Source organism: Mobula birostris, chromosome 7 (assembly GCF_030028105.1).
Source record: "Mobula birostris isolate sMobBir1 chromosome 7, sMobBir1.hap1, whole genome shotgun sequence".
NCBI classification, from domain to species: domain Eukaryota; kingdom Metazoa; phylum Chordata; class Chondrichthyes; order Myliobatiformes; family Myliobatidae; genus Mobula; species Mobula birostris.
In genome coordinates, this window is record NC_092376.1 from 37,773,820 (window position 1) to 37,801,797 (window position 27,978).

The window sequence follows — 27,978 nt, forward strand, 5'->3', positions numbered from 1 at the left end:
TATGTTAGATTATGAGAACACTCAGTCCTCTTTTATTGTCATTTAGAAAGGCATACATGCATTAATACAGAGGTCCCCAAACTTTTTTGCACTGCGGACCGGTTTAATATTGACAATATTCTTGCGGACCGGCCGACCGGGGGTGGGGGGGTTAGGGTTGCCAACGGACAAGAGTAGCAGTCAAATACGTTGTGTTTACCCCGAGAAAGACTACCATGACCATGAAGCCTTGCATGGGCACCTGTGTGCGCATGCGTGTACATGCCGATTTTTTTCTACAGATTGTTTTTGGCGATTCTGTTCGGGGGGGGGGGTGTTAATCATGACCGGAATATATATAGGTGATAAGTGGCTAATACACTCAATTTCATCTTTAAAAGGGTCTATCTAATGAATTTAATATTAAACACACAGCGCATACTTTCCTCGCTTGAATATAGTGATACGTCAATTATCAGGGGAGGACAGGGGAGCTTGAAGTAAGTATTGAACGAACTTCCAGTAGAAGTGGTAGAAGCAGGTTCGATATTATCATTTAAAGAAAAATTGGATAGATATATGGACAGGAAAGGAATGGAGGGTTATGGGCTGAGTGCAGGTCGGTGGGACTAGGTGAGAGTAAGCGTTCGGCACCGACTAGAAAGGCCGAGGTGGCCTGTTTCCGTGCTGTAATTGTTATATGGTTATATAAGTCACTTATAAGTCAACAGCATCATAACATTTTAAGTAACGTTTGGGTATTAAACACACAACACATATTTTCCCCGTATGAACATATAAAATCATTGCAACGCACCAATATCGCTGTATCAGTGGGAGCCCTGGGCTTGTTTCCCTGCAACAAGACGGTTCTATCGAGGGGTGATGGGAGACAGCGATACTCGAACGGGGTTCCTTATGTCCAGTCTATTCCGTGATTTAGTTTTCGTTGCATTCATTGCAGAGATATGTTGGAAATGGAAGCAATGTTTTCAGTGCTTTTGTGGCTATCTCAGGATATTTAGTCTTGTCTTTGATCCAGAATGCTGGCAGAGATGTTATGTCAAACATACTTTTCAGCCTGCCGTCATTTGCAAGTTTGAGGAGTTGATCTTCTTCCCATGCTGACATAGATGACACGTGCGTAATGACCTCGCGTGTGTTCAAGCTCAACAGGGCGTGACAGGGAATGAGGAAAGGTGCAGCTGACTCATATCGTTTCATATCACCAAATCCTATCGTTTCCTCGTGGCCCAGTAGCACATGCTTTGCGGCCCAGTACTGGTCCGCAGCCCGGTGGTTGGGGACCGCTGCATTAAGAAATGATACAATGTCTCTACGGAGTGATGTCACAGAAAACAGGACAGACCAAAGACTAACACTGACAGAACCACATAATTATAACATATAGTTACAGCAGTGCAAAGCAATACCATAATTTGATGAAGAACAAACTGTGGGCACAGTAAAAAAAAGTCTCAAAGTCCCTGAGTCGATCGACTCCCGAGTCCTCGAAGGCTGGCAGCAAAAGGGAGAAACTCCCTGCCATAAACTTCCTGGCACTATCAACTTGCCGATGCCTTGGAAGCAGCTGACCACAGCCGACACTGAGTCCGTCCGTCAGAAAACTTCGAGCCTCCGACCAGCCCTCCGATACAGTCTCCCGAGTGCCATCCTCTGCCGAGCGCCTTCAACCTAGCCCCAGCTGCTGAAACAAGCAAAGCCGAGGATTCGGGGCCTTCTACTCCGGAGATTCCGGTTACCACACAGTAGCAGTGGCAGCGAAGCGGGCATTTCAGAAGTTTTCCAGATGCTCCTCCGCACTCTCACGTCCGTCTCCATCAAATCAGAATTGTGCACGGTCCCCTACTTGACAGATTACAGATATCATTCACCGGAGAGGCTGCGCGAGCTGCCGTCATGCCGCCATCTCCTCCTTCTCCTCCTCCTCCTGGTTTGTAAGGGTTTCTCTTTTTTGTTAACTGCTAAGGCTAATAAAATGAATTCTCTGTAATATTAACTGCTGAGGTAATGGGTTCTCTGTAGCAGCATGTTTGGGTTATAGGCAGAGATAACGGGACTTTGGAATTCAGTTGCTAACCAATGGGCAAGATGTTATTCTTTCTTGTTTGCGTGAAAGCTGTTGGTTTTCGCGGGCTTTGGGCAGAAGGCGCGAGGGGAATGAAGAGAGGAGACATGACTTGAGGAGTCGGTGGGCTGCCCGACCCTCCGGGCTCTGGCGGGAGCCGAGGGTCAATGGCGATCGAAGGAGGAATCAGCAAAGGAAAACTGTGAGCTCCAACGAATTGTGCACGAACTGATTAAATAAATTCTTGGCGCCTTTTGTTTTATAGTTTGTTCTCTACTAGTCTCATAGTCCAAGTAAGAGATAAAATCTTACTTGTTTAACTGCATATTGTGTACTGTTTGTTATTTCGGGGTACTGATTTAACACAGGGGACACTTCACGCAGCATCCACCCAAAGGGGAGTTCTAAAGTTTGGCTGGGCAGGGTGGTTACCACCCCTGAGATCATGCCACTAGGCAAAGTGAGTGTTACGTGTTTAAAAGAGGAGTTTTTTCAGTTTCCTAGACTTCATAGCATGGAACCTTAGCTTACTCAATCTCTCCTCAATAACATCCTGGGAACTTGTCTGGTGAATCTTTGCCACAACACTTCCCTAGCAGGTACTGTCTCCAATTTTTAGATAAGGAGGCCAAACTGCACACAATATTCCAGTGGTAGTCCACCAAAGCTCTAAATCAGTGCTTCCCAAACTCTTTTTTATGCCATGGACCAAAACCATGAAGCAAGGGGTCCATGAACACCAGGCTGGGAAACCCCTGCCCTAATAACTGTAACTTTTGTATTCAATCCTACTGCAATAAAGGCCAACAAATCGTTTGCTTCCTTACTGTCTGTGCACCTGAGTATTAGCTCTCAATGCCTTGTGCACATGGACAACCTGGACATCTCCCAGTAAGTCACCAATTAAACAATATCAACCTTTCTATTTTTCCTACCAAAGTGTAAACCTCTTATTCTTCACATTGTACTCTTGTACTTCAATTGCCACACTGTACCCACCATAATAATCCGTCCATAACCGCAAAAGCCATTCTACATGCTCAGCAAAGCTCATATTCCCACTCAGGTTCATCTCATTAGCAAACTTAGAAATGTTTTATTTGGTCCCTTGGCCATTCCCCTCCCCCATCTTTTTATTCTGGCATCTTCCCCCTTTCTTCTCAGTCTTGACGAAGGGTCTTGGCCTGAAACAGCAACTATCTATTCATTTCCATGGATGCTGCCTGACCTGCTGAGTTCCTCCAGCATCTTGTGTGTGCTGTTTCGGATTTCCAGCATCCGCAGACTTTCTCGTGTTTTTTGAACATTTGAGCCCAACTAATGAAATTCCACTTTCTGCAGTCTGCCAATCTCAAAAAGGTCTGTTTATTCCTATACTTTGAGCTCAGCATTTCTCTAAGTACAAGATTTTCAGAGTATGAACTTTGCTGAATAAGTGGGAAAGGTTTATTTTATTTCAAATTTATCAGCTAAATCTAGTGAATTTAGTTTTAAAGTTACACCCTCATTCTGTAGAGTTTTCTGAAAAGGTGGTAAACAAATAACCCTGAGAGTGCCCTTTTTAAGGAAAGCCAGTTAATATTGGTTGCCAGTCAATTTAAGTCACCAGACTCAGCTACTGGTATTAAGTTTGTAATGGAGAAACCCACTAAACCCAGAGTGTTTATGGTATAGTAGTTCTTTGAGTATGCCTTTGGTTATTTTATAGTAAATTTATTTAAAAAACAAGGAGTGGCATGTATTATCAGAGAGAACGGATTCAAAAATGATGATATTTTCATAATTTCTGCTGAACTTAGCCAGAGCACACCTGAATCAATGCATATAGCCACTATTACAGTGCTGCAGAAAATAATGCAAAATTGGCTTCTCCTCCTGTCACTCAATGTTTGACAGAATTTATAGCAGTTTAATAGAATACTCTACAAATATCAACACAACAGTTTAATAGAATTCTCTCCAAGCATCAATACTCAAAAAAGCTCAGTTCTCTCTAGGACTATTTGATTGGCTTCCCATCAAAGGTTCACTCCCTCCACCACTAGTGCACAATGCTTGCAGTGTGTGCTGTCAATAAAATGCACTGATATTGCTCATCAAAGTGCTCTCCCAAGTTAACAACCTCTACCAGCACGAAGGTTAGTATTTGGATGCTAGCCCCCTTTCAGCCATGTACCATTCTGATTTAGTCATTCTACCAGCCTACCGTTCTATATCATCACCGGATCTAAATCCTGGAACGCTCTACTCAAATCGTAACAAAGGAATTTATCTTGTGTGTTACTTTCCGCTTAATAGCACTTACCAGAGGAACTGTAGGGCTCAAGGGAGCAGTTTACCACCATTTTCTCAAGGCTAGGCAAGAGATTCAGTGCTTGGTATCAAATCCTACTCTGAGAAATCATTACAAGAAATGAACAGCATTCCTATGACCAAAATGACCCCTCTAAAATCATGGAAGTTAAGTGGGCATTCTCCACAAATGTTTCCACTTATAAGATAGTTGCTAAAATAAATAATCAAATCAAGAATTTAGAAGAACCCTAAAAGCAGGCCATGGGCTTCACTACCTCCAAATCTGAAGGTTCAAATTTCTGGTGATGTGCTTCATGCTGGAAATGTTAATTTAGTGAGTAACCAGCCTTTACCACCATCATGGAGAAGGCAGAAAAGAAAGGGCAGCAGAAAGAAAACAATATTATAAGCAGCTGTGATGCTGGTAACCAGTTTCCATCATCAGTATCCCTCTTATTAGAAGAAAGTATTGAAACAAATCATAATGAAAAGATTTATTGTCAATAAAAGGTACAATGACATTTAAGAACTGTTAAGTGTTAATGGTTTGTGAGGAGGCCACTTCACTTTCATTGACCTTTGTACTCATCAGTGAATCTCCAGCTGAGGATAACTTGACCATCTCTAAATCATGTCAGATTTCCCTCCCTAAATTCAAAAAGACATGCAGTCCTAATTGGATAGTAGTAATAATAATAGTTCTACCCATGAACTCTTCGAAATTATATGCTCCTCCATCAGTAAAGCTAAAGCAATTAATTAAAATAGTAGAATTATTTTCTATGGGTATAAACATGACATTTGGACTGGATAAATGCAGAACATTAAACATAAAGAAAGGCGCAATAGAGCTAGTTGAAAAACAGAGCAGCAGGTTACAATACAACTGATGGATGAATGTACATCTTGGATATCAACAATCAAAGAAAATAGATCATAGTGTGATAAAAGGGAATTTACTTCAAGGTTTAAGAAAATCTGCAAAACAGAGCTCAACTTTAAAAATATAACGAAGGAAAAAACATTTTCGCTATTCGCATGTTAACATATTCTTTTGGCATGATATCTTGGTCCGAAACCGATCTGGAAAATTTACAAAAAAAAAGAACTGAAATGACAAATTTTAGAAAATACTATGTACACTCAAATGTACTTTCATTAACTCTACCTGACCAGAAGGATGAAGAGGAATAACAGACTTTAAAAATTTACACTAAAGTCATATAAAACTTCTAAGGATATATTTTCATCAACAAAAATAGGATTCAGCATTCCATGTGAGCATATGCAATTCTGATAAGAAGTACAGACCACCAAACTTCAATGAATGCACAACCCAGAAAATGAAGAAATCATCACTACAGAAGAAAAAGTTAACCAATGGATGAACGTGACCCTCCATGGAAGACATCCCTACAATCTGAGCAGACTAGATGTCGCCAAGGAAGCATCAAACATCTGGCTCAGAACTGGAGACATCTTCCCAGAAACAGGGGGGTTCCTTGTTGCAACACAGGACTGGATGGTAACACAAAATATTATCAAAAATGCGTAATAAAATCCCAACAAATTCAAGATGATAAATGTAGAAAATGCCAAGAAAAAACAAAAACAATCAAACACTTTACAGGATACTGCAGCAGTTAACTCAATCTGATTAGTTACACAGGCACAATCAAGTAGCAAACATTCACCAAAATTTTGCTTTAAAATACAAACTCATAAAAGAAACCATACCTACTATAAATACAAGCCTAACAGTTTTACAAATTATGTTATGATCCATCTGTTATTACAGAAAGGACAATCCATAATAACTCTGGATATAATAATACAGGATAAACAAGCAAGAACAACTTACTTAATAGATATAGCCATTCCAGACACACATAACTTACAGAAATCAATAAGTGAAGAACACCAGAAATCTGTTGAATTAAAAGACGAAATTGAAAGACTATGGAACATGAACAGAGTGTACATGAACGGGGGGGCTATATCTACAACTGGTATCATCCCGAATTCACTGCACCTAAATGATTGGGCCTGCACAGCAATATTTATAAAAATCTTCAGAAAGCCACAATACTAAACATCACTAGAATAGTGTGAAAGTTCCCAGCAATTGAGAAATGAGTGTACTTGGCTATGCCCGTATATCAGGTTTTACCAGCTAGAGCTGAGGAGAAATAAGTTGTAATAATAATAATGATGATAATAATAAGGGTATCAGAACAACTTCATTAGATTCCATTCTTATACTATTTTCTGTACCTAAATATTCAAATTTAGTCACTGGTTTCACAAGATTTTTAATTTTTTTTATTATGCTGATTTGCTGATGATACTAAATTGAGTGGAAAAGCAAATTGTACAGAAGATATGGGGAGTCTGCAAAGAGATATAGATAGGTTAAGTGAGTGGGCAAAGGTCTGGCAGATGGAGTACAACGTTGGTAAATGCGAGGTCATCCACATTGGAAGGAAAGGAGAAATAGCAGATTATTATTTAGATGGTAAAAAATTGCCACGTGCAGATGGACTTGGGAGTGCTTGTACATGAATCACAAAAGGTTGGTTTGCAGGTGCAGCAGGCTATCAAGAAGGCAAATGGAATATTGGCCTTCATTGCTAAAGGGATTAAATTTAAGAGCAGGGAAGTTATGCTGCAAATGTCCAGGGTACTGGCGAGGCCGCACCTGGAGTACTGTGTGCAGTTCTGATCCCCTTTACTTGAGGAAGGATATACTGGTTTTGGAGACGGTGCAGAGCAGGTTCACCAGGTTGATTCCAGAGATGAGGGGGTTAGACAATGAGGAGAGTTTGAGTTGCCTGGGACTGTACTCACTGAAATTCAGAAGAATGAGAGGAGATCTTATAGGAACATATAAAATAGTGAAAGGGATAGATAAGACAGAGGCAGGAAAGTTGTTTCCACTGGTAGCTGAGACTAGAACTAGGGAACATAGCCTCAAAATTTGGGGGAGTAGATTAGGGACGGAGATGAGGAGAAACTGCTTATCCCAGGGAGTGGTGAATCTGTGGAATTCTCTGCCCAATGAAGCAGTGGAGGCTACCTCAGTAAATACATTTAAGATGGACAGATTTTTGCATAGTAGGGGAAATAAGGGTTATGGGGAAAAAGCAAGTAGGTGGAGATGAGTCCATGCAGACATCCCACCCTGCAAAAATTCATTTCAGGGAGGTAGCACCATCAATTTGCGGGGACTCCCGGAACTTCCGGGAGAGGTGGGATGTCTGCAATAGAGTAGCTCCTTAGCAGCTGGCCAGCTAGTTTAAATAACGTTAGCTATGCTAATGAACGAATGACACCTGTTAAACTCACCTGAACATGTCTTTAACAGTCTTAACCCACCATGGGCAATAGAAAAGTCACTGTTGCAAACAGTGCAGCGAGCAACACTGTCATTATTTTGACCCCTATTAGGCAGGGGTACACTTTAGTGTAGTCTGGGGTGACGCACATTTTATATTTTCTTTTTTTGGAACACTCTGCCACTCTGACTTTTTTGGAACTCTCTCGCTTTTGCTCTCTCTCTCTCTCTCTCTCGCATGCTCTCGCTCGTGGTCGCTCTCACTCGTGCTCGCTGTCTCGCACTTGCTTTCTTGCTCTTGGGCTCACTCTCTCACTCTTTCTCGCGCGTTCTCTTACGCTCGCTCTCAAAAAAATCAATTTCTGGGACATTGTATATAATTTGCGGGCATCAGGGAGCCACTATTAATATGCGGGAGACTCCCGGAACTTCCAGGAGAGGTGGGATGTCTGGTCCATGGCCAGATCAGTCATGATCTTATTGAATGGCAGAGCAGGCTCGATGGGCCAAATGGCCTACTCCTGCTCCTATTTCTCATGTTCTTGTGTACTTTCCAATCAGGTTCTGGTCCTTCTCTGTGCCCTTGCTACTCCCAACAGATTTTAAAGAATGATTTAAGCCCTGCTTATATTTTGTTTTAACTAATATTACAGTATTAACAAATACAATCTTTAGCTCTGTGTGTGTGTTACAGATGGAGTCTGACAAACAATTTACTGCCCGATAAGGTACAAATGTTTTATGAAGTAGATGAAGCAAAATAATCACTGGCTCAACTGATTTGCAATATTACACATACAGTTGTCAGCTCTCTCATGCACTATAGATGGAGTTTGGCAAACAATATGCAATCCTACAATCTGCAAACATTTTACAAAGTAGATGACTCAAAAAAAAACTGGCTCAACAAACACAAAGCAAATATAAAACCAGGGTTTCTGATTAGTTTGTGGATAACTTGTTATCCAGAAAGCTGTACAAATGGAAGAAATTTCACTTTCAGAACTCTTAACCAGTTTAAATTGTCTTTCTCAAAACATATATATGCAGAGCCCTGTGTTGTGGCTGCTGTGTTGTAAAATTAAACCAAAATTTGAGATATGGAATGAAATTCATTCTCACAGAACTTATGTGAAACAAAGCAAACACTTTTTTCAGGTCATGTTTCTTGACACATGCACAGGTGATGCAGTTTTGCATTATAGAAAATCACAATGCAGCCTTGTTTTCTAGGAACACAACAACACCACAGCAGTTTGGGCTAATCTGGACCTCATGATGGATGGTGGCAAAATAGATCAATTTTTACTCCAAGGTTTTGTTGTTAGGAACAAACATGAATTCTGTTGCTCTCTCCACAGATACTAACTGATCTGCTGAGTTTTTCTGATTTCCATCATCCAGAGTATTTTGCATTTTATTTTCCTCTTTGTTTTCCATGGCTTCGTGTGTTCCTGTACTTTCATTTAGATTTGCAGTGTTAGCTTTAGTATTATACATTTCAAATAGCAGCTACCTTGCAATTTGGAACCCTGTATTTTAGCTTTTGACAATTTAAATATTTCTCAACCCATTATAAATGTTATATGGACTATGAAAACAAAACAGTTCTGTGTGAATATTTATAAATCTTAACAATATTGATGAATATTTTATCATAAACTAGTAATTATAATTCAACTGACATGATAAAAGTTTTTAAGTCAAAGTGTGTAGTAAAATTTATTTGTAGCTGGAAGAATTATTATATACTAAATAACTGGAATTATTTTGTAAAATGCTAACTATTCTATATACAGTATACCTCTGCATTCTATCTATTTGTGTTTCCTTCTTCCTTTTTCTAAATATTACTTGCTGTAAGTGCTTCTCCAAAATTATGCTACAAGAATCTTCTTGTCCATGAAAGGGGCAATTAGGGTTGATTTTGTATCTCGCCTCATAGAAAGCCTTTCCAACTGTCTAGTGACCTTTAAATATTCCAACGGAGTTTCAGCCTTGTTAAATCTCATCAATGGGCCTCATACCCATAGCTTTATATGCCACAGGAAGCTACCATTGAACCTTTTAAATTTTCAGAGAATTTTTTATACAGCAAGTCTGATGAACAGCAATGAGATAAGTAACTTGTAAATATGTCTGTCATGTTGAAGTGAATACTAGATAGGACTCTGCTCAATCTTGGCCTTTATCTTCTTCCTTATCCATGCATTCTTAGTGACTGCAGATAAAAATAAAACATTAGTTTTCACATGTACACTAATGGCATCTAACTCGATCTCACCAACACCTTTCTTAATTTTTCTCCTTATTGCTTTTTTTAACACACAGTACTGGATTAATTGAAGGCAACTTCTATTTATTGGGAAAACCAAAGCCATTATCTTTCTTCCTACCACAAATCATTTACTAGCCACTCACTTCATCCTTAAACTTAAAGACTGTCTGAAGCTGAATTAGGCTACTCAAGCCATGATGTTGTATTGACCGCAAGATGAGATTTTGATCACAAAATGCACCATTATTAAAGCTACTACTTCCATCTCAGTGGCCCCATATCAGTTTACTTGCTGCTGAAATCCTTGCCCACAGGTCTGTTACCTCCAGTCTGATTCACACATCTTGACATATCTGTTCTCCTCCCATGCTACTACCTTGGGCTTCCAAGATTTTAACCATCCATAAAATATAAATCAGTTACATAATGAAATACTCACCATTTTCTGGGATAAGCCTGCAGCTCCAAAAGCACTACCTAGCTTTCTTGGCATCCCAATTTCTATCTAAAATATGCCCTTCACTATTAGTGTTCTATGGCTGCAGTGTATGGTATCTGAAGCAATTTACCAAGATTTATTTGAAGTTACCTTCTTCATATCCAACTCCTGTTAACATCCTCCAAGTCCTGATGTTGAATCATATCACTGTTCCTTCTTCACTGCTGTATCCATATATCGGGACTCCCTGCTAAACAGCATTGTAAAAAGCCCAACTGCCACATTGTTGTTTTTTTTTGCTCTAGACACTGTTGTGTGTGAAAATCCCAGGAGGTAAGCAGTTTCTGAGATATTCAAATCACCCCATCTGGCACCAACAATCATTCCACAGCCAAAGTCACTTAGATCACAATTCTTTTCCATTCTGATGTTTGATCTGAACAACAACTGAATCACATGACCATATCGGCAGGCTTTTATGCGTTTAGTTTCTGCCACCCGATTGGCTGATTAGATATTTGCATTAGCAAGCAGGTGTACAGGTGTACCTAATAAAGTGGGTACTGAGTGTATTTTCAGCACATGGACCACAGTAGTTGAGGAATACAACCCCCCTTTCGCAGGTGGAAGATGGAATGGTCAACAAGCATTGGCCTTGGCAGAGATGTCACATACTGTAAATGAATAAATGGCTGAGGAATATCCTCTTTAATTCTCTTTGTCTCTCTTACGCAGGGACTTGGTACCAAATGGTGATCAATGACACTCCTAGAAGGCACAATATAAATGCATATTGTTGTTGAACTCTTTTCAAACATCTTGTGCTCCTTTTTAATATCATTTTAACTGATCTCCAAATGGCAATAATTCTGCCAGGACAAAACCCCTTTAGTACTGCTACTGAAATGTCAGTGTAGATGCAATAACAACATTGGACCATAGGAAAGGTTTCCAATTTATAACTTTCTTAATCAGGGATAACAGCAGTCCTCTGAGATAACCTTCAGACTCAGAGATGCAAGTCACTGAGCCAAAGCTGAGTGAAGTAAGCAGAGGCAATAAAATAATCGTCGTTTATTGTTCCAAGATTATCTATGTTTGCAATTAATGCAAGATTGCTCCAAGCCACTCTGTTCAATTTACCACCACCTACTTCGTCTTGAGTAGCAATCTAAAAACACTGAGAAACAGCACATAGAACATTTTGAGTAATGTACTCTGTTAAAGCAGAACAATAAATCCAGAAACCTTACAGAGAATTGACTGGCAAACTTATAATTATTTTCAGAAGTTTTTTTTAGGCTTAATAAGCAAAATGTTTTTAAAACACAAAATTTAAGTGTGATGAGTTGTGATTGGGACTGATGAAAACCTTACAATGTGTTGCCTAGTACATGGTGCAGACTTTATATTGTACCAGCAGTATACAACATACTGGCCCTACAGGCCATATCTGGTCCAGGAGGTGTTCCTGTTGAGTCTAACTCAGTGTGCAATGAAGCATTTGTGCCTGACACGTTCACACTTGTGTTTTCCTGGAGTCAGAATTAGTTCCTGACTGGTGATGCCCTGCTGTAAGTGGTAGTGAGGTGCTTTTACAGCAGGCTTAGCCCTGCCCCTATGCTTGCTCACCATGAAGACACAAGAGACCACAGACAGATACAGGAATCTCCAGTAGTTTGTTTTTTGCCTGCCTCACCTTGAAAGCTAACAAGGAGCTTGCAACAATTATGCATCTGACCAACATTAACACTGAAAAATATTCTAACTATCAAGCATTTGCCTTCCTAATAAAACTATATAAAAAGACAAGACCATTGCTTTGAAAGTATTTGACAAAATTAAAATACGAACACTAAAAGATACTTCTAAAATAATTAAGTATTTAAATGTTTAAAGAATTAAAGTTTTTCCAGCTTTATAAAATGTTAATTAGGCAGCATTTGGAGTATTACATTCACAACATTGGAGTATTGTACTCCGGCTATCCCATTATAGGAAGGGTGTTGAGGTTTTGGAGAGGATGTACAAGAGGTATACCAGGATGCTACCTGGATTAGAGGGTATGTGATATATCTTGTGTTATTTTCTCTAGAACAGTGAAGGTTGAGGGAAGACCTGATGGAGGTTTATAAGATTATGCATTTAAGGTGAGAAGGAGTTATGTTCAAAGGAGAATTATGAGGTAAATATTTCACACGGAGTGGTGAGTGCTTGATTTGAATGCATTCTCTGGGTGATGAAGGTGACATATTTTATAGGGGTGTTCAAGAAGCTCTTGAATGTGCAGGAAATGGTAGGATACAGACATTTAGTAGGCCATAGGCAGAAAGGATTACTTTAGTTGGGCCTTTGAATATTAATTTAATTAGCTTAATTGGCCTGTTCCTGTGCTGTACTAATCTATGTTCTATACTCTGTGTTCTAAATACTTTTAAGTTAAGAATTTTATCAATTAACTCAAAGGAACTTATTTAAAGCTTATAGATTTTTTCTACTGAATGGCTGGAGTTTCTGCATCTGTGGCAAGTCTAACCTAACGTGGATTCAGTGTCTAGTTTAGCTACTGGGAGAAAGGGTGCTCCAGATCTGGTGTCCACGAGAAGACCGGTATCAACCTGTAGTTGGAATGTCAGTTATGAAAACCTTACAGAAACTGAGGACTTCCACATTTGAGTGAGTAACCTTGAAATTAAATCTGACTGTTAATCTAGCTGCACAGTGTAAATATTGTACATCACTGGTACAGAGCATCAATTAGGGAAATTTGTAACAATGCACAGAGTTTAGACAAATGTTTTACCTTATTACAAATTCAAATCAGGGTAAAAGGCATCATTACTGTAGATCATTTACAGGTAATTGCTACATTTTATGGACAAATCCAATCTAAAATTCTCTGTGAAAGAATTTAGTTATGGTCAGATGTAGAGCGATCAATAGTTGTTGAACAGAAAACACTATTTTTTAGACTGAGTACACAGAAAAAGGAAATTGTAACCAACATTAAATTAACACTAAGCCGATACTGAGATACATCCTAGGGTGCACTGGGACACATTATCAGTGATGTAACCTGGAGTCAACAGGTGCTTCAGGTCTTTCAACATCAGACACCCTCACCTGTGGGTTGATCATGCCCTGACTTGGTTCACGGGTCACACCTCTTGATCCATAGCCATCTGGAGGCTCGCTCAGTAGCCTCTGTGACGGTCCTGATGGCTCTTCTCTTTGCAGCCACCATAATGCCAAGGAGAGAATAGGTTCTGCAGAGTGAGCAGCCAGCAAAACCCCACCTCTGCAAGCCCACATCGTCCTGCCACCTGTCTCCGGCACTGCTCCTCCAGCTCCTGGCATCTGACCTTCTTATACTCAAATGCCTCCTCAATCTGGTCTTCCCAAAGCAATGTCAATTGAACCCTGACCACCTGCTTTGAGGTTTCTGTCAGAATGACCACGTCAGGCCTCAGAGATGATGATACGATGAAGTCAGGGAACTTTAATTGCTTGCCAAGATTGACTTTCAGATGCCAGTCAGACACCGTGGCAAGCAAGCCTGCTGGTGGTCTGGGCTAAGGCTGTGGCTGGTCTCCAGCTTTGACAAAGGCTATGGGCTTTCTCAGTTGGTGGAGGTGCTTGCTTTTGTTAATGGTTGAGGAGAATTTTCTGCCACAGCCTTCAGCCCCTGGTTGTGGCACCAACAGTAGCTTCCTTCTCCCAGGGCTTTTGGGCATCAGCTGAGGATGTGTTCCAGGGTCTCTCTGCCAGTACAGAGAGGTCATGATAGTGCTTTGCTTTTGCCCCAAGCACAAAGGTTCACTGGACAGGCAGGACATCATACACAGCCAGGATCATGAACTTGATGCGCTGGGCTTCTGCCTGTCAGATGTTGAACCAGCAGATCTTCCACCTCAGTGCACCAACCCATCTTGTCCAAGCTCCCTGCTGCCCCACTCCTTCCATCCTAGTGGTACACAGTTCCTCAACAGCTATCACATCTCCTCCTGCCATCAAACGTTCCTCATATGATAACCCTTTCATTCCTGGAATCATCCTTGTGAACCTCCTCTGGACCCCCTCCAATGCCAGCACATCTTTTCTAAGATGAGAGGCCCAAAACTGTTCACAATACTCAAGGTGAGGCCTCACCAGTGCCTTATAAGGCCTCAGCATCACATGCTTGCTCTTGTATTCTAGACCTTTTGAAATGAATGCTAACATGACAGTTGCCTTCCTCATCACTGACTCAACCTGCAGGTCAGCCTTTAGGGTGTTCTTCACAAGGACTCCCAAGTCCATTTGCATCTCAGATTTTTGTATTTTCTCCCCGTTTAGAAAATACTCCGCACATTTATTTCTACTACCAAAGTACATGACCATGCACTTTACCTGTTTCCTCAACATCACCTGCCCTTCTACCAATCCTCGTATCATCTGCAAACTTGGCAACAAAGCCATCTATCTATTCCATTTATATCATTTAAATCATTTATATACAGCATAAAAAGAAGTGGTCCCAACACCGACCCCTGCGGAACACCACTAGTCACTGACAGCCAACCAGAAAAGGATCCTTTCATTCCCACTTGCTGCCTTCTACCAATCAGCTAATGCTCTAACCATGTTAGTAACTTTCCTGTAATACCTCGGGCTCTTAATTTGGTAAGCAGCCCCATGTGTAGCACCTTGTCAAAGGCCTTCTGAAAGTCCAAATATACAACATCCACTGCATCCCCTTTATCTATCCTGCTTGTAATCTTCTCAAAGAATTCCAACAGGTTCGTCAGGCAGGATTTTCACTGAAGGAAACCATGCTGGCTTTGTACTATCTTGTCCTGTGTCACCAAGTACTCCATAACCACATCCTTAACAATTGACACTAACATCTTCCCAACCACTGAGGTCAGGCTAACTGGTCTATAATTTCCTTCCTGTTGCCTTCCTCCTTTCTTAAAGAGTGGAGTGACATATGCAATTTTCCAGTCCTCTGGCGTCATGCCAGAGTCCAATGATTTTTGAAAGATCATTTCTAATGCCACCATAATCTCTAATGTTACCTCTTTCAGAACTCTAGGGTGCAGTTCATCTGGCCTGGGTGATTTGCGTACTCTTAGAGCTTTTTGAGCACCATCTCCCTTGTAATAGTAACTGCACCCCCCTCTCTTCCCTCACACTCTTCAATCTCTGGCACACTGTTAGTGTCTTCCACAGTGAAGACTGATGCAAGATACTCACTTAGTTCATCTGCTGTCTTCTTGGACCCGTTACTATTTCTCTGGCCTCATTTTCTTGCAGTCCTTTGTCTATTCTCATCTCTCTTTTATTTTTTACATACTTGAAAAAGCTTTTACTATCCACTTTGATATTGTTTGCTAGCTTGCCTTCATATTTCATCTTTTCCCTTCTAATGATTCTTTTATTTGCTCTCTGTAGGGTTTTAAAAGATTCCCAATCCCCTGTCTTTCCACCAATTTTTGCTTTGTTGTATGCCCTCTCATTTGCTTTTACGTTAGCTTTGACTTCCCTTGTCAGCCACAGTTGTACTATCTTGCCATTTGAGTATTTCTTCATTTTTGGAACACACATGTCCTGCACCTTCCTCACTTTTTCCAGAAACTCACACCATTGCTGCTCTGCTGTCATCCCTGCCAGCATCTCCTCCCATTTTACTTTGGCCAACTCCTCTCTCATACCACTGTAATCTCCTTTACTCCCCTGAAATACTGCTATGTCAGACTTTACTTTCTCCCTATCAAATTTCAAGTTGAACTCAATCATATTGGGTCAGTGGTTCCAAAGGGTTCTTTTACCTTAAGCTCCCTAATTACTTCTGATTCATTACATAACACCCAATCCAGCTGATCCCCTAGTAGGCTCAACGGCAAACTGCTCTAAAAAGCTATCTCTTAGGCATTCAACAAATTCACTCTCTTGAGATCCATTTCCAACCTGATTTTCCCAATCGACCTGCCTGTTGAAACCTCCCATGACTACCATAACATTGCCCTTTGATACGCCTTTTCTATTTCCTGTTGTAATCTGTGGTCCACCTCCCAGTCACTGTTGAGAGTCCTGTATATAACTGCCATCAACATCCTTTTACACTTGCAGTTTCTTAACTCAACCCACAAGGATTCAAAATCTTCCAACCCTATGTCACATCTTTCTACTGATTTCATGCCATTCTTTACCAGTAGAGCCACACCATCCCCTCTGCCTACCTTCCTTTCCCTCCAATATAACGTGCAATCTTGGACATCCAGCTCCCAATTACAACCAGCCTTCAGCTACGATTCTGTGATGGCTGCAATATCATACCTGGCAATCTGTAATAGTGCAACAAGATCATTTATTTCTTATACTACGCACATTTAGATACAACACCTTGAGGACTGTATTTGCTATCCTTTCTGATTCTGCATCCCTAATGTTTTGATACTCAGCTTGTTGGCTGCATCTAAGTCCCACCACCTGCCTGCCCTCCCTGACAGTCTGACTGCACGCTATCTTTACTTTTTTACCATCCGTCCTATCCTGAGTCCCTTCACTTCTGTTCCTACCCCCCTGCCAAATTAGTTTTAGTCCTCCCCAACAGTTCTAACAAACCTGCCCGCGAGAATATTGATCCCCTCAGGTTCAGGTGCAACCTGTCACTTTTGAATAGGTCATACCTCCCCCAGAAGACATCCCAATGATCCAAGACCTGAAACACTGCACCAGCTTCTCAGCCACGCAGTTATCTGCCAGATCATCCTGGCCTCACTGGCGAGTGGCACAGGCAGCAATCCAGAAATTACAGCCTGGAGGTCCCGCTTCTCAGCTTTCTACCTAGCTCTCTAAATTCTCTTTTCAGGGACCTCATAGTTTTTCCTTCCTATGTCATTGGTACCAATATGTACCAAGACATCTGGCTGCTCTCCCTCCCTCTCCAAAATGTTCTGGACGCGATCTGAGATGTCCCTGACCCTGGCACTTGTGAGGCAACACACCATCCGGGTGTCCCATTCACGTCCACAGAATCTTCTGTCTGTTCCCCTCACTATTGTCCCCTATCAGAACCGCTCCCTTCTTCTCTCTCTTTCCCTTCTGCACCACATACTCAGTGCCTGTATCCCGATTCCCATGGCATTTTCCCAGAAGTTCATCCCCCACAAAAGTATCCAAAGTGGTATTCTTGTTTTTGAGGGGAATTGTCACAGGGGTGCTCTGCTCTAACTGCCTATTTCCATTTCTCCTGACGGTCACCCAGCTACTCGCCTCCTGCAACTTCAGGGTGACTACTTCCCTGCAACTTTGATCAAATATCTCCTCACTCTCCCACACAAGCCAAAGATCATCCAGTTGCTGCTCCAGCTCCCTAACATGGTCTTCAAGGAGCTGTAGCCAGATGAACTTCACACGAATGTAGTTCCCCGGGAGACTCTGGGTCTCCCAGTTCACCAACATCCGGCACGAAGAGCACACCACAGCCATTTAAGTGGTACAGTAAGAGAAAAAATAAAACAGAAAGGAAACCTTAACGGACGCTTTACCTAGAGCCAACGCCTCCTCCGAGCAAAGCCTCTCTTGAGCCAAAGCTTCTATTCTGACCACTGGCCGACTCCCAACAATGGCCACTCCGCTTATCCCTTCTATACTTTTATTTAGTTCACAGAGCTCTGTTGATGCTGCTGACAGGCCCCGTACAATGGACAAACGCCCGTGAAGCTCTCTTTTTAAATAATTGCTGCCGACCTGCAAAAACACCTCTTTGTAGAGCTCTGTTGACACTGCTGATAGGCCCTGTATATGAGTCAGCCATCTCCATGGTGACCTTGGCCTTTCATTTCCTGCCTGCCTGGACCTCAGTGCCTGCCGATCAGACTTTGGGCTCACTGGAACCTATATACGGCAGCAATTCTCTTGTACAAGAAACCATGAACTCTTCACTATGGCTGCTGATCGGAAGCTGCAGTTTTTTCCTCCTTGTGCAGAGCAATGCTGCTCAGGCTACGTGTGAGGCCCAGCCATCTTGAAAGGTAGCCATTTATCTTTCTTTCAAGAGCCTCAGCTGTTGACATGGGTACCTCCCATATCAGCATGGGCCAGAGAATTTGTGGGAAGGATACCTTTTTGGTAGATCCAGACCTTGAACTTGATAGGTAGGCCTCACTTGTCCAGATTGCTGAGCCAGACTTCTAACCCCTTGGTGGTCTTCCAGATGTCAGCCACATCTCTTAGGCTGCAGCCAGGGACGTTCCCCAGGCTCTAGACTAGTTTCTCAGAGATGGATGGGATAGCAGATAGCAATAGCATTCAGGGAGAAATGGAACTTGTCAGTGAGTCTGCCTTTCTTTAACACCAGAAAACCGGATTTCTCTGACTTAAAGCTCATCTTTGCCCATGAGATGGGCCTCTCTAGCCCCTGAAGGATCCATCTACTGCTTGGGACTGATATAGTTGTCACCATGAGATTATCCATGAAGGCTCTGATTGAGGCCTGCCGTACGCCGCTCTTAGTCAGAGGGCCTCTACACTCCACTTCAGCTGCCTTAACCAGCATGATCATTGTCAGACAGAAGAGGATCACCAAGATTGTACATGCATTATAATATGCTTCTCAAGCCTCTGACAGCCTGATATTGTGTTTCCTGAGGACAGTAGTCCAACATGAGGTCTTTTATCTTCCTCAGAACATGATGTTGGTTCAGCGCGATCTCCACCAGCATTGGCAAGGTCTAGTCATAGTATGACTAGGTCTCCCTTGTCTTCATGCATTTCCCTCAGCAGCTGGGAAACCATGCCCGTGAGTCCCAGGGACCCTGGGAATCCCTCTTTTCAGTACAGACATATCAAGCTAGTCATTTTTGGGGAGAAACTCAGACAGGTGACGGCAATACAGAAAAGTATCTGAGCAGAGGGATAAATCTAAACTGCTCAATATTCTTGGAGGATCCTGACTCCCTCTGCACACCTCCAGTGGTCTGCGACCTTTACCCGAATTAGTATCTCTTGCTCATTGAATGAGAGAATCAATAAACTGGACTTTATAAAAACAACCCCTATGGAGCAAGATTTTATTCTTACTAAAGGAACAGCACTCTGCATTAGTGGCAAGGAAAATTGTTCATAAAGCTACAGTGTTATGGTGTGGACTTCTCCTTGCCAAGCATCTTATAGGGGAGTGATTGGATAGAGAAACAGTAATGACTTCAACCAGCTTAACAGTCAGTCAAGTCAATGATTTGGAAGGATATGTCAGAATGTAAAATGCTCTCTTTTTTATATAATTTTGTGAAATAAGATAATGAGGATTAAGAAAGAGGTTGAAATATTTAAAATGAATGTTAAACATGGCTCTAACGTTCAGTTAGTTTTTATTGTTTACAGTCTCACAGCCTGATCAAGGTCCTTCTGCCCACCGGGTGCATGCCAACACCAAGTATCCATTTAGACTAATCTCAATTCTTTTATTTTCCCCTTCTTTGCATTCACTCATACACTGTGGCCATTTAATCTGGTCGACCAGTATATATTTGGGACATGGGAGGAAACCAGAGCTCCTGAAGGAACCCACTGGGTCACAAGGAGAACATGCAAACTCTAAACAGCATAGAAGTCGGGGTTGACCCCAGGACATTGGAGATGTGAGGGAGCAGCACTACTAACTGCGCTACTGTGATACCTAATTTTGTAAAAAAATTATTTTGTGGGAGTTAGGCTTCTTACATGGAAAATTAATTTGTCATGGCCAGCAACATCACTTACAAGTGATTAATGCTCATTCTGCAGTTAAAAGCTCAACCAACAGTGCTAACTATTTTTAGTGTCGTTTTTTAGCAGTGAGAATAACACAGAAGTTAAAGCCTACAGACTGTGGAAGCAACCTTGAAATCTAACCATGCAAGTATGCACTGTAAAAATTGTTGTGAATTTCCTCAATTTAAAGAGGGAACATTAATATTTTCTAATTATCCTAAGTTCTAGGCCACCAAGTGGTTTGATATTGTATGCCTATGCCATGCTGCAGTGCTAGAGGTGCTAGTGACTGATAATTAGGTTTATTTATTTATTTGAGAAGACTGTATGTTGGTATAAATAACCATATGATTCTTGGCTTAAAGACAGGGTGAAAAATCATCCGTTCAATTTTTGTATACAGTGGATTCTGGTTATTTAATAGACAATAGACAATAGGTGCAGGAGTAGGCCGTTCGGCCCTTCGAGCCAGCAACGCCATTCACTATGATCATGGCTGATCATCCACGATCAGTATCCAGTTCCTGCCTTATCTCATAACCTTTGATTCCGCTATCTTTAAGAGCTCTAGCCATCTCTTTCTTGAAAGCATCCAGAGACTTGGCCTCCTCAGCCTGATTTGGGGCACATCAGGGCCATATATTTTGGCCCAATTAAACAGCTGCCCTAATTAGCCAATGTTTCATGGAAATAGTTAAAATTGTATTTAAAAAAACAAACTACCATTTAACTGAGTAACAAATTATGTATTTAAATTAAGTTCAGAACAAATTAGAACACTACCAGTACCAAGGTGGTTATCTGTCGTATCTGACGATGAGAGGAAACCTGTGCAGGAGAGTTTTTAAAGTGGAAAAGCTGTTGCACTGGGGCAGTTACACTCTCCACCTCAGAAGTCCAGGTCTAGTGGTACAAATAGACATCACAATAGGGGTCTTCCTTGATTGCAGTGGATGACCGTGACTTGTTCTGTCCTTGTCTTGCCCTTCATTCTCCAAGAGCTTTGTAGAACTGCCTTCCTGGCCATTGGATCTCACTATAGATCTCATCTGCCCAGTCCACTGGAGCTGACATCACGGGCTAGGACAGGCATGTCTGTATCTCACTGGGGTATGAGACCTGCCAGCTACCCTCACTTGGTTTAGCCTGCCTGTTGAAGCTGTATACCGTGGTGTGGCCACTGTCGCATGCGAACAGCTACTTGGAGCCACAGGTGAGAGCTGAGTGTCCGGAGGGGTGGTACGGTAACAGTGGTTAGCACAACGCTTTACAGTGCAGGTAACTTGGGTTCAATTCCTGCTACTGGCTGTAAGGAGTATGTACCTTCTCCCTGTGACCATGTGGGTTTCCTCCAGGTGCTCCGGTTTCCTCCCACAGTTCAAAAGTGTACCAGTTGGTAGATTAATTGGCCATTGTAAATTGTCCTGTGACTAAGTCAGGGAATTGCTGGGCAATGTGGCTCGAAGGGCCAGATGGGCTTATTCCACACTGTATGTCAATAAATAAATAAACAAATAAATAAATAGGTAATATTCAAGATGATTGTCGATACCTTCAATTTTTTCATAGTCCCTAACTTGTTGAAGTAGTGAAATAGTTCCATTTTCACTCCCAGCCATTTCTGGCAATTCCAGCCTGAATGCTTGAGACTGCAGTGAGCAAAACAGTTCTGAATTGTCTTACTTCTTGCCAAGTACCAATGACAAAAATCACTGCTTTTTGAAGAGAAACACACCCAACTGTTGCAATTTGAAAACTGTTCACTCCAAGCACAGTGTAATGTCTAATGGCCACACAAGCGCATGTGATTGACACTATTTGGCGACACTCTCCTGTCCCAGTTAAGCACCATAGTGTCCCAAATAAATGACGAGAATCCTGGCTATTTTCTCGATTTCTTTTTGTTCTTTAAGCGTTGTCCCAAATAAGTGGACGACCCAATTAACTGATTGTCCAATAAAACAGGATCCACTGAATTTGGATCATAAACTAAATATGCAGTTGCCTCAGGTAAGAGCATACCATGTAATATACTCATGGAAAATAGATTGATCACAACAGTATCCATGACTCTGTTGATATTTTTCTGGCAGAATGTATACTTTCATAAAATAAAATGAATCTTAACTAAACAAGCCTAATTAATAAAATACATATTATTAGTGTAAAATTAACTAAAGAGTCACCTGAGACTTATTTTTAACTCTAACCTGCCTTTGGAACAGTTTGGTCATCAATTTTTTTTCCTTTTGTAATTCCCTACTTTTATTTGTGATTTGGATTAATGTATTAGTATCTAAAGTCTGAGTATAATAAGCATCCAAGTAAAATATTAATAAAATCTTCTGCTGTTCTCAGGCAGTCCCGATTCAGCTAAGAAATACATTTCTACAAATTCATAGCCTTTTTACACAACCCAGGCTCACCAGTGGTTCAAAGTTTCCCACTATATTGCCAAACAATGAAGAAGGGAAAATCCCAAGGGTTGAATTTCCTTCTATGCTGAGTTAATTGGCCTCATCTAAGATCTCATACAGAAATGAAAAAGCTTAATTGTACTTTCATAATGTTCAGCGTTAGAGATTCTTAAAATATATTTCCGTATTCTGTAATTAATCCCTTGAAAAACACTAAGTACATGTTGGAGGGAAAGCTTTGATTCCCGAAAGGATAAACAATACACGTTCATGGATGTAATGCACGGCACAAGTTTGTGAATAAACTGCTCTTCAGCTCATCTAAGAAGTCGCATATTCGTATAATTAATATTGAAGTGAATCTACAGAGTTTAAATCAAACGTGTTGTATTATTTTCTTCTTGAAATTTTCTACAATCCCATAGAAGTTCACTGATGTGTATAATATACTGTATTTCCATTGGCCCATCCGTGCATCCATGTGAAAGTCATTCTACTGGATGATATTGTTCTCTAGGTCATCATTTACATTTAAATGTTGGTTTTGTAATATATTTCTATCCTTCTATCTTTTACCTTGCGATGGAATACATATTCGTTTTTCCAATTATGATCTATTGAATCCGATAAAATATTGCATTTTAATTAATATATTTCTGACCGTTAAATAGTTGTGTATTGAGCATGCACCCTTCTGTCAGTTCACTCATCCATGTAATATCATTGCATTGCTCTTTCAATTTGTCCATTACTTACTTTAGGCGAAACTTTTGCTCAACTTTTATGACGGGAAACAATACGAATAATGACTACCCACCATCGCATACCATCGTTTTGTTATACTTTATGAAATAAGAGACACGGTATCCCCGTACAGATCTCTTAAAAGCTAAACTCGATCAAATAGATCATGCCAATTTCTTCATAGTGCTTTATCTCTTTTCCAGAGTTTAGCTGAATGGAGCTCCGCTGTCAAGTCAAGTCCCTTAAGTTTTACATTCAAACTATATATATGTATATGAAAGCAAAATGCAGTTCCGAGGTACATGCGCTGCTTCCTTAGCTATCCACTTAACAGATGGATTCAGCTAGGATAAAAGTTTATTTTCTTACGGTCAACCTTTCTGCAGATTGCATCCTATGCGCGTTCATTCGATACCCTCCGTCAAAAGTTCTCAGAGCTAAATATAATACAGATCCGTAGGCATCATTCACTGTAAAGGAGGATCTTACCTTAATCAGATTATGTGCCACTCTGTATGGTGCACTGGGAGCTCCCAGAATACCAGGGGCGAGCTTCCCCGTCCCGTACCCGTGCCAAGCCAGAGCGTAAGGATTGTCTATGGTGATCCAGTACTTCACTCGGTCTCCTAAAACTTTGAAACAGAACTCCGCATATTCACTAAAGCGATCCACCAAGGTTTCGTTGATCCAACCTCCGTACATATCCTGGAGAGCCTGGGGCAGATCCCAATGATACAGAGTCACTATGGGCTCAACACCAATGTCCCGGAGTCTTTGGATCAGATGGATGTAGTAGCTCAGCCCAGCTTCATTGTGATTTGACACCAGACCATCTGGAAAGATCCTGGACCAGGCAATGGAGAATCGGTAGTGTGTGACACCCAAAGCCTGAATGGCTGACACATCCCCCTCTATATTATTGTAACTGTCACTGGCCTCATCTCCATTGCCACGGAGTTGCTTGCGAGTGAAGGTATCCCAGACCGACTGACCTTTTCCATCCTGTCGCCAGCCACCTTCTGTCTGGTATGCTGATGTCCCCACCGACCAAATGAAGCCCTCGGGGAAAGTGTCGTGCAGGAAGAATTTGTCCTCAGGATAGGGCAGGCTGGCAAACCTGGCCCAAGTTTCCGCTCCCGCCCCAAGGTCCCCGTTCACAGTCAGCAACCATGGGCAAAGGAGGAGCAGAGCAAACGTTGGTGGCTTCATGCTGCTGGCCGGTGCGTGACAGGCATGGCTTGGGCTCCTGCTGTGGTTGAAGTGAAGGGGATCTGGCTGGGAAGTGACACACACAACATGCCCACATCACATACGCATAGGTTTATCATAAGGCTCATCAAAACACGGGCACTTTCTATCCAGGGACATCTATTAATAATTACCCACTGAGTGCTCTTAACCAACAGCCTGAGGCACACAACGAGGGAGGGAGAAAGAGAGTGCAGCCAAGTGATACGCGGTCATTGGATGGCCCGAAGAATTCTGCTAATTCAGGAGAAGCAGCCGCGGGTGAACATGTTCTGTCCCGTTCTGTCCTCATGCTCAATCAGAAATTGTACAATCATTATTTCTTATTGTGTGAAAGCGAAGGAGGTGCCACAGAACAGTGTCATCTTCTTCCCTCCGTGCGTCACTGGAACTGTCCACGGCGTGGCATTTTGGAAGAAAGTAACGGAGAATCGTTAAGAGAACAAGTTTTGCTGCAGCTTTGAACCTGAAGTGACTGTCTGTCGTCAGGCTGCTGAACCGGGAGCTGCTCTGCCCTTACATTCAAATATTCCGCGACGGATCAAAGCAATCGTCCGGAAGTTGGAGAAAGCGTGTGTCTCCTGAGTACAGTATTAGAGTGAACGAGTTCGCACCTCCTCCCGCCCTCACACACCCCCGAGCGACGATTTACTCTGCAGCTTCCCGCTGCCCAATGACCCCGCTCCATCCTCCCGTGCGATCACTTATCGCCCTTTGAGCTCCGTAACTTGAGAAGGGGCCGCGCATCGCAGCAAAGACTCGGTTACAAGAGTGCGCGCCACTTGGCCCCGAATTTCGCGGTTGCTTTTTAATAATCAGTTTAAGTTGAACTGACAAATATCTGACTGATATTTAAACATTTTCATCGTCTACACGCTTCAGATTAAACTCTTTCTTCCCGGTTTACCACCAGGACGATCAGAAGAAGTCCAGTCAGTGAAAAGATGAGCCTTAATTTAAAAAATACTGAGAAGAAAGATATACAAATGTCATGTCCAACACCTATAGAAGTGCGCGTCCCACTGTCCCTACAACTGTCCATCATGGAAATAAAACCCGAAGGTGCTGGTAACACAACACGTGTGGAGAACGAGTTGAAAACTTTTGGTCAGTTGTCAAATATTTAAAAAAACACACAAGTTTGGAGAACTCAGAAGGTCAGGCAGCAACTGTAGAGGCAAAAGTTGACATTTCCAGCTCAGATCCATATCGGGGCGGAGCGAGGTGGGGAATGCACGAAATAGCAGGACGAATGGTGGCAGGGGGCAGCGTGGAGTTTAGTAGGTTATAGGTGAAACCAGATGGGGGCAGGGCATGATGGGTAGATGAAAGCAGGTGATGGGAAAGTATGGGATGTGAAAGGTGAACAGAGGGAGAAGGAAACGAGGTGGATCAGTGAGTGTGTGGGAGGAACACACTGGAAATATGGGATACACCTTTTCCATCCACAGATGCTCCTTGACCAACTGGGTTTGTTCAGTATTCTGTTTCTTTTTGTTCTACTTTTGTTACCTGCTGATCCTCATTTTAATGTATACCAACGTTCAGAGCTACTAATTAAAAACCTAGATTTAAACTTTAAGGTTCACAAATGGTACTAATCGCCTGGAATTTACAGCACCGGGGGAAACCCACGCATGCCACGGGGAGGACGGACCGTCTCCTTATAGAAAAGCGCCAGCATTAAACTCCAACGCCCCGAGCTGTATTAGCGTCGCGCAAACTGCTACTTGGGTTCATCTGAACCTATATGGCAATTAAAATTTCTGTCCTTCGAACTTTGACCCAATCCTTGAAGTTAAACCCGTCCCAGAGGTGAAAGGTGAAGGAGTGTTATGCTGATCATTTGATCTCTTTTTTGTATTGGGGGAGGTGACTAATTAACTGTTTTGGAAATATTGGACCAATTATTCTTTCAAGTCTCAGCTGAGTTGTCTAAAATAGGCAGAAGCTATGAGTATATGAAAATTGAGAAACTATGAGGCGATTAACATTCATAGTTGTTTTATTTTGGAAGTCCCAACCAGTTCCCACCATCATGAAAGTTAGTAGTAGAAAAGTAAAATGCTGCAGTTGCTAAGAATCTGAAATAAAAAGAGAAAATGCTGGAGGCACTCAATAGGTGTGGCAGCATCTGTCTGACAGATCTTCAACCTGAAATGTTAATCATGCTTTCCCTTCCTAGGCCAGTGAGTGAGTGGGCCAGTGAAGGAGTGGAGCTTTGAGGCTTTGACTCGAGAGGCTTTGACAAGAAGAGGCGGAGGACGAGCTTGTTCCCAGTTAGTCTTTACATTGCCTCCTGAGATGGTAATGATGTGGCAGTCTTGGGGAAATGCCCCTCTCCCACAGAGTCACATCTGCCAGAAGAGCATACGACTGGGCGATCTGGAAGACCATGTAAGGAATCTGGAGCAGCAGCTAGATGACCTTCGACTCATAAGGGAGAATGAGGCAGTCATAGATGAGAGCTACAGGGAGGTAGTCACACCTAGGCTATCGGAAGCAGGTCGTTGGATGACAATCAGAGGGGGGAAGCGAAGGTGAGCAGACAGGTAGTGCAGAGCACCCCTGTAGCCATTCCCCTGAATAATAAGTTTACTGTCCTGGATACTGTAGGCGGGGATGATCAACCAGGTGTCAGCCATGGTGGCAGGGCCTCTGGCACTGAGTCTGACCCTGTGGTGCAGAAGGGTGGGACGGAGAAGAGGAGAGCTGTCGTCATTGGAGACTCTATGGTCAGGGGAGCAGACAGGAGATTTTGTGGACGTGAGAAGGACAGCCGCATAGTTTGCTGCTTCCCAGGTGCCAAGGTCCGGGATGTCTCTGACCGGGTGCACGACATCCTGGTACAAGAGGGAAAGCAACCAGAAGTCATGATACATGTTGGTACCAACGACATAGGCAGGAAGAGGAATGAGGTCCTGAAGTGTGAGTTTCCAGAACTAGGCAGAAGGCTGAAGAACAGGAACTCAAGGGTGGCTTTCTCAGGATTGCTGCCAGTGCTATGTGACAGTGATGGTAAGAATTGGAGGAGATGGCAGTTGAATGCGTGGCTGAGGAGTTGGTGCAAGGGGCAGGGTTTTAGATTTTTGGATCATTGGGATCTCTTCTGGGGAAGGTGGGACCTGTACAGATTGGAAGGGTTGCACCTGAACTCGAGGGGGAGCAATATCCTTGCAGGTAGGTTTGCTAGCATGGTTCAGGAGGGTTTAAACTAATTTGCAAGGGGGATGGGACCCGGAGTGATAGAGCAGTGAAAGAAGTGCATGGAGTAAAGCCAGATCTAACATATAGAGAGGCTTTGAGGAAAGAGAAGCAGAATAAAGGGTGTAAAGGTAGGAAGATAGAAGGGCTAAAGTGTGTGTACAATGCAAGAAGCATCAGGAACAAAGGTGATAAACTGAAAGCTTGGATACA

General features: G+C 42.2%; 1 protein-coding gene across 2 annotated transcripts in view; it reads right to left on the reverse strand.

Annotated features, from left to right (window-relative positions):
• Window positions 1-25,238, reverse strand: part of kl (klotho) — a 105,175-nt gene extending 79,937 nt beyond the window's left edge. Inside the window, exon 1 of one of the 2 annotated variants that reach the window (XR_011886562.1) lies at window positions 23,803-25,238. Coding sequence is in view for 1 of the 2 variants with exons in the window: in XM_072262915.1 (XP_072119016.1) it covers window positions 23,803-24,522 (720 nt within the window). In the remaining variant the exon portion in view is untranslated. The remainder of the gene's footprint in view (window positions 1-23,802) is intronic. The other variant, XM_072262915.1, reaches the window with a different exon arrangement.
• Between the last annotated feature and the right edge of the window lie 2,740 nt (window positions 25,239-27,978).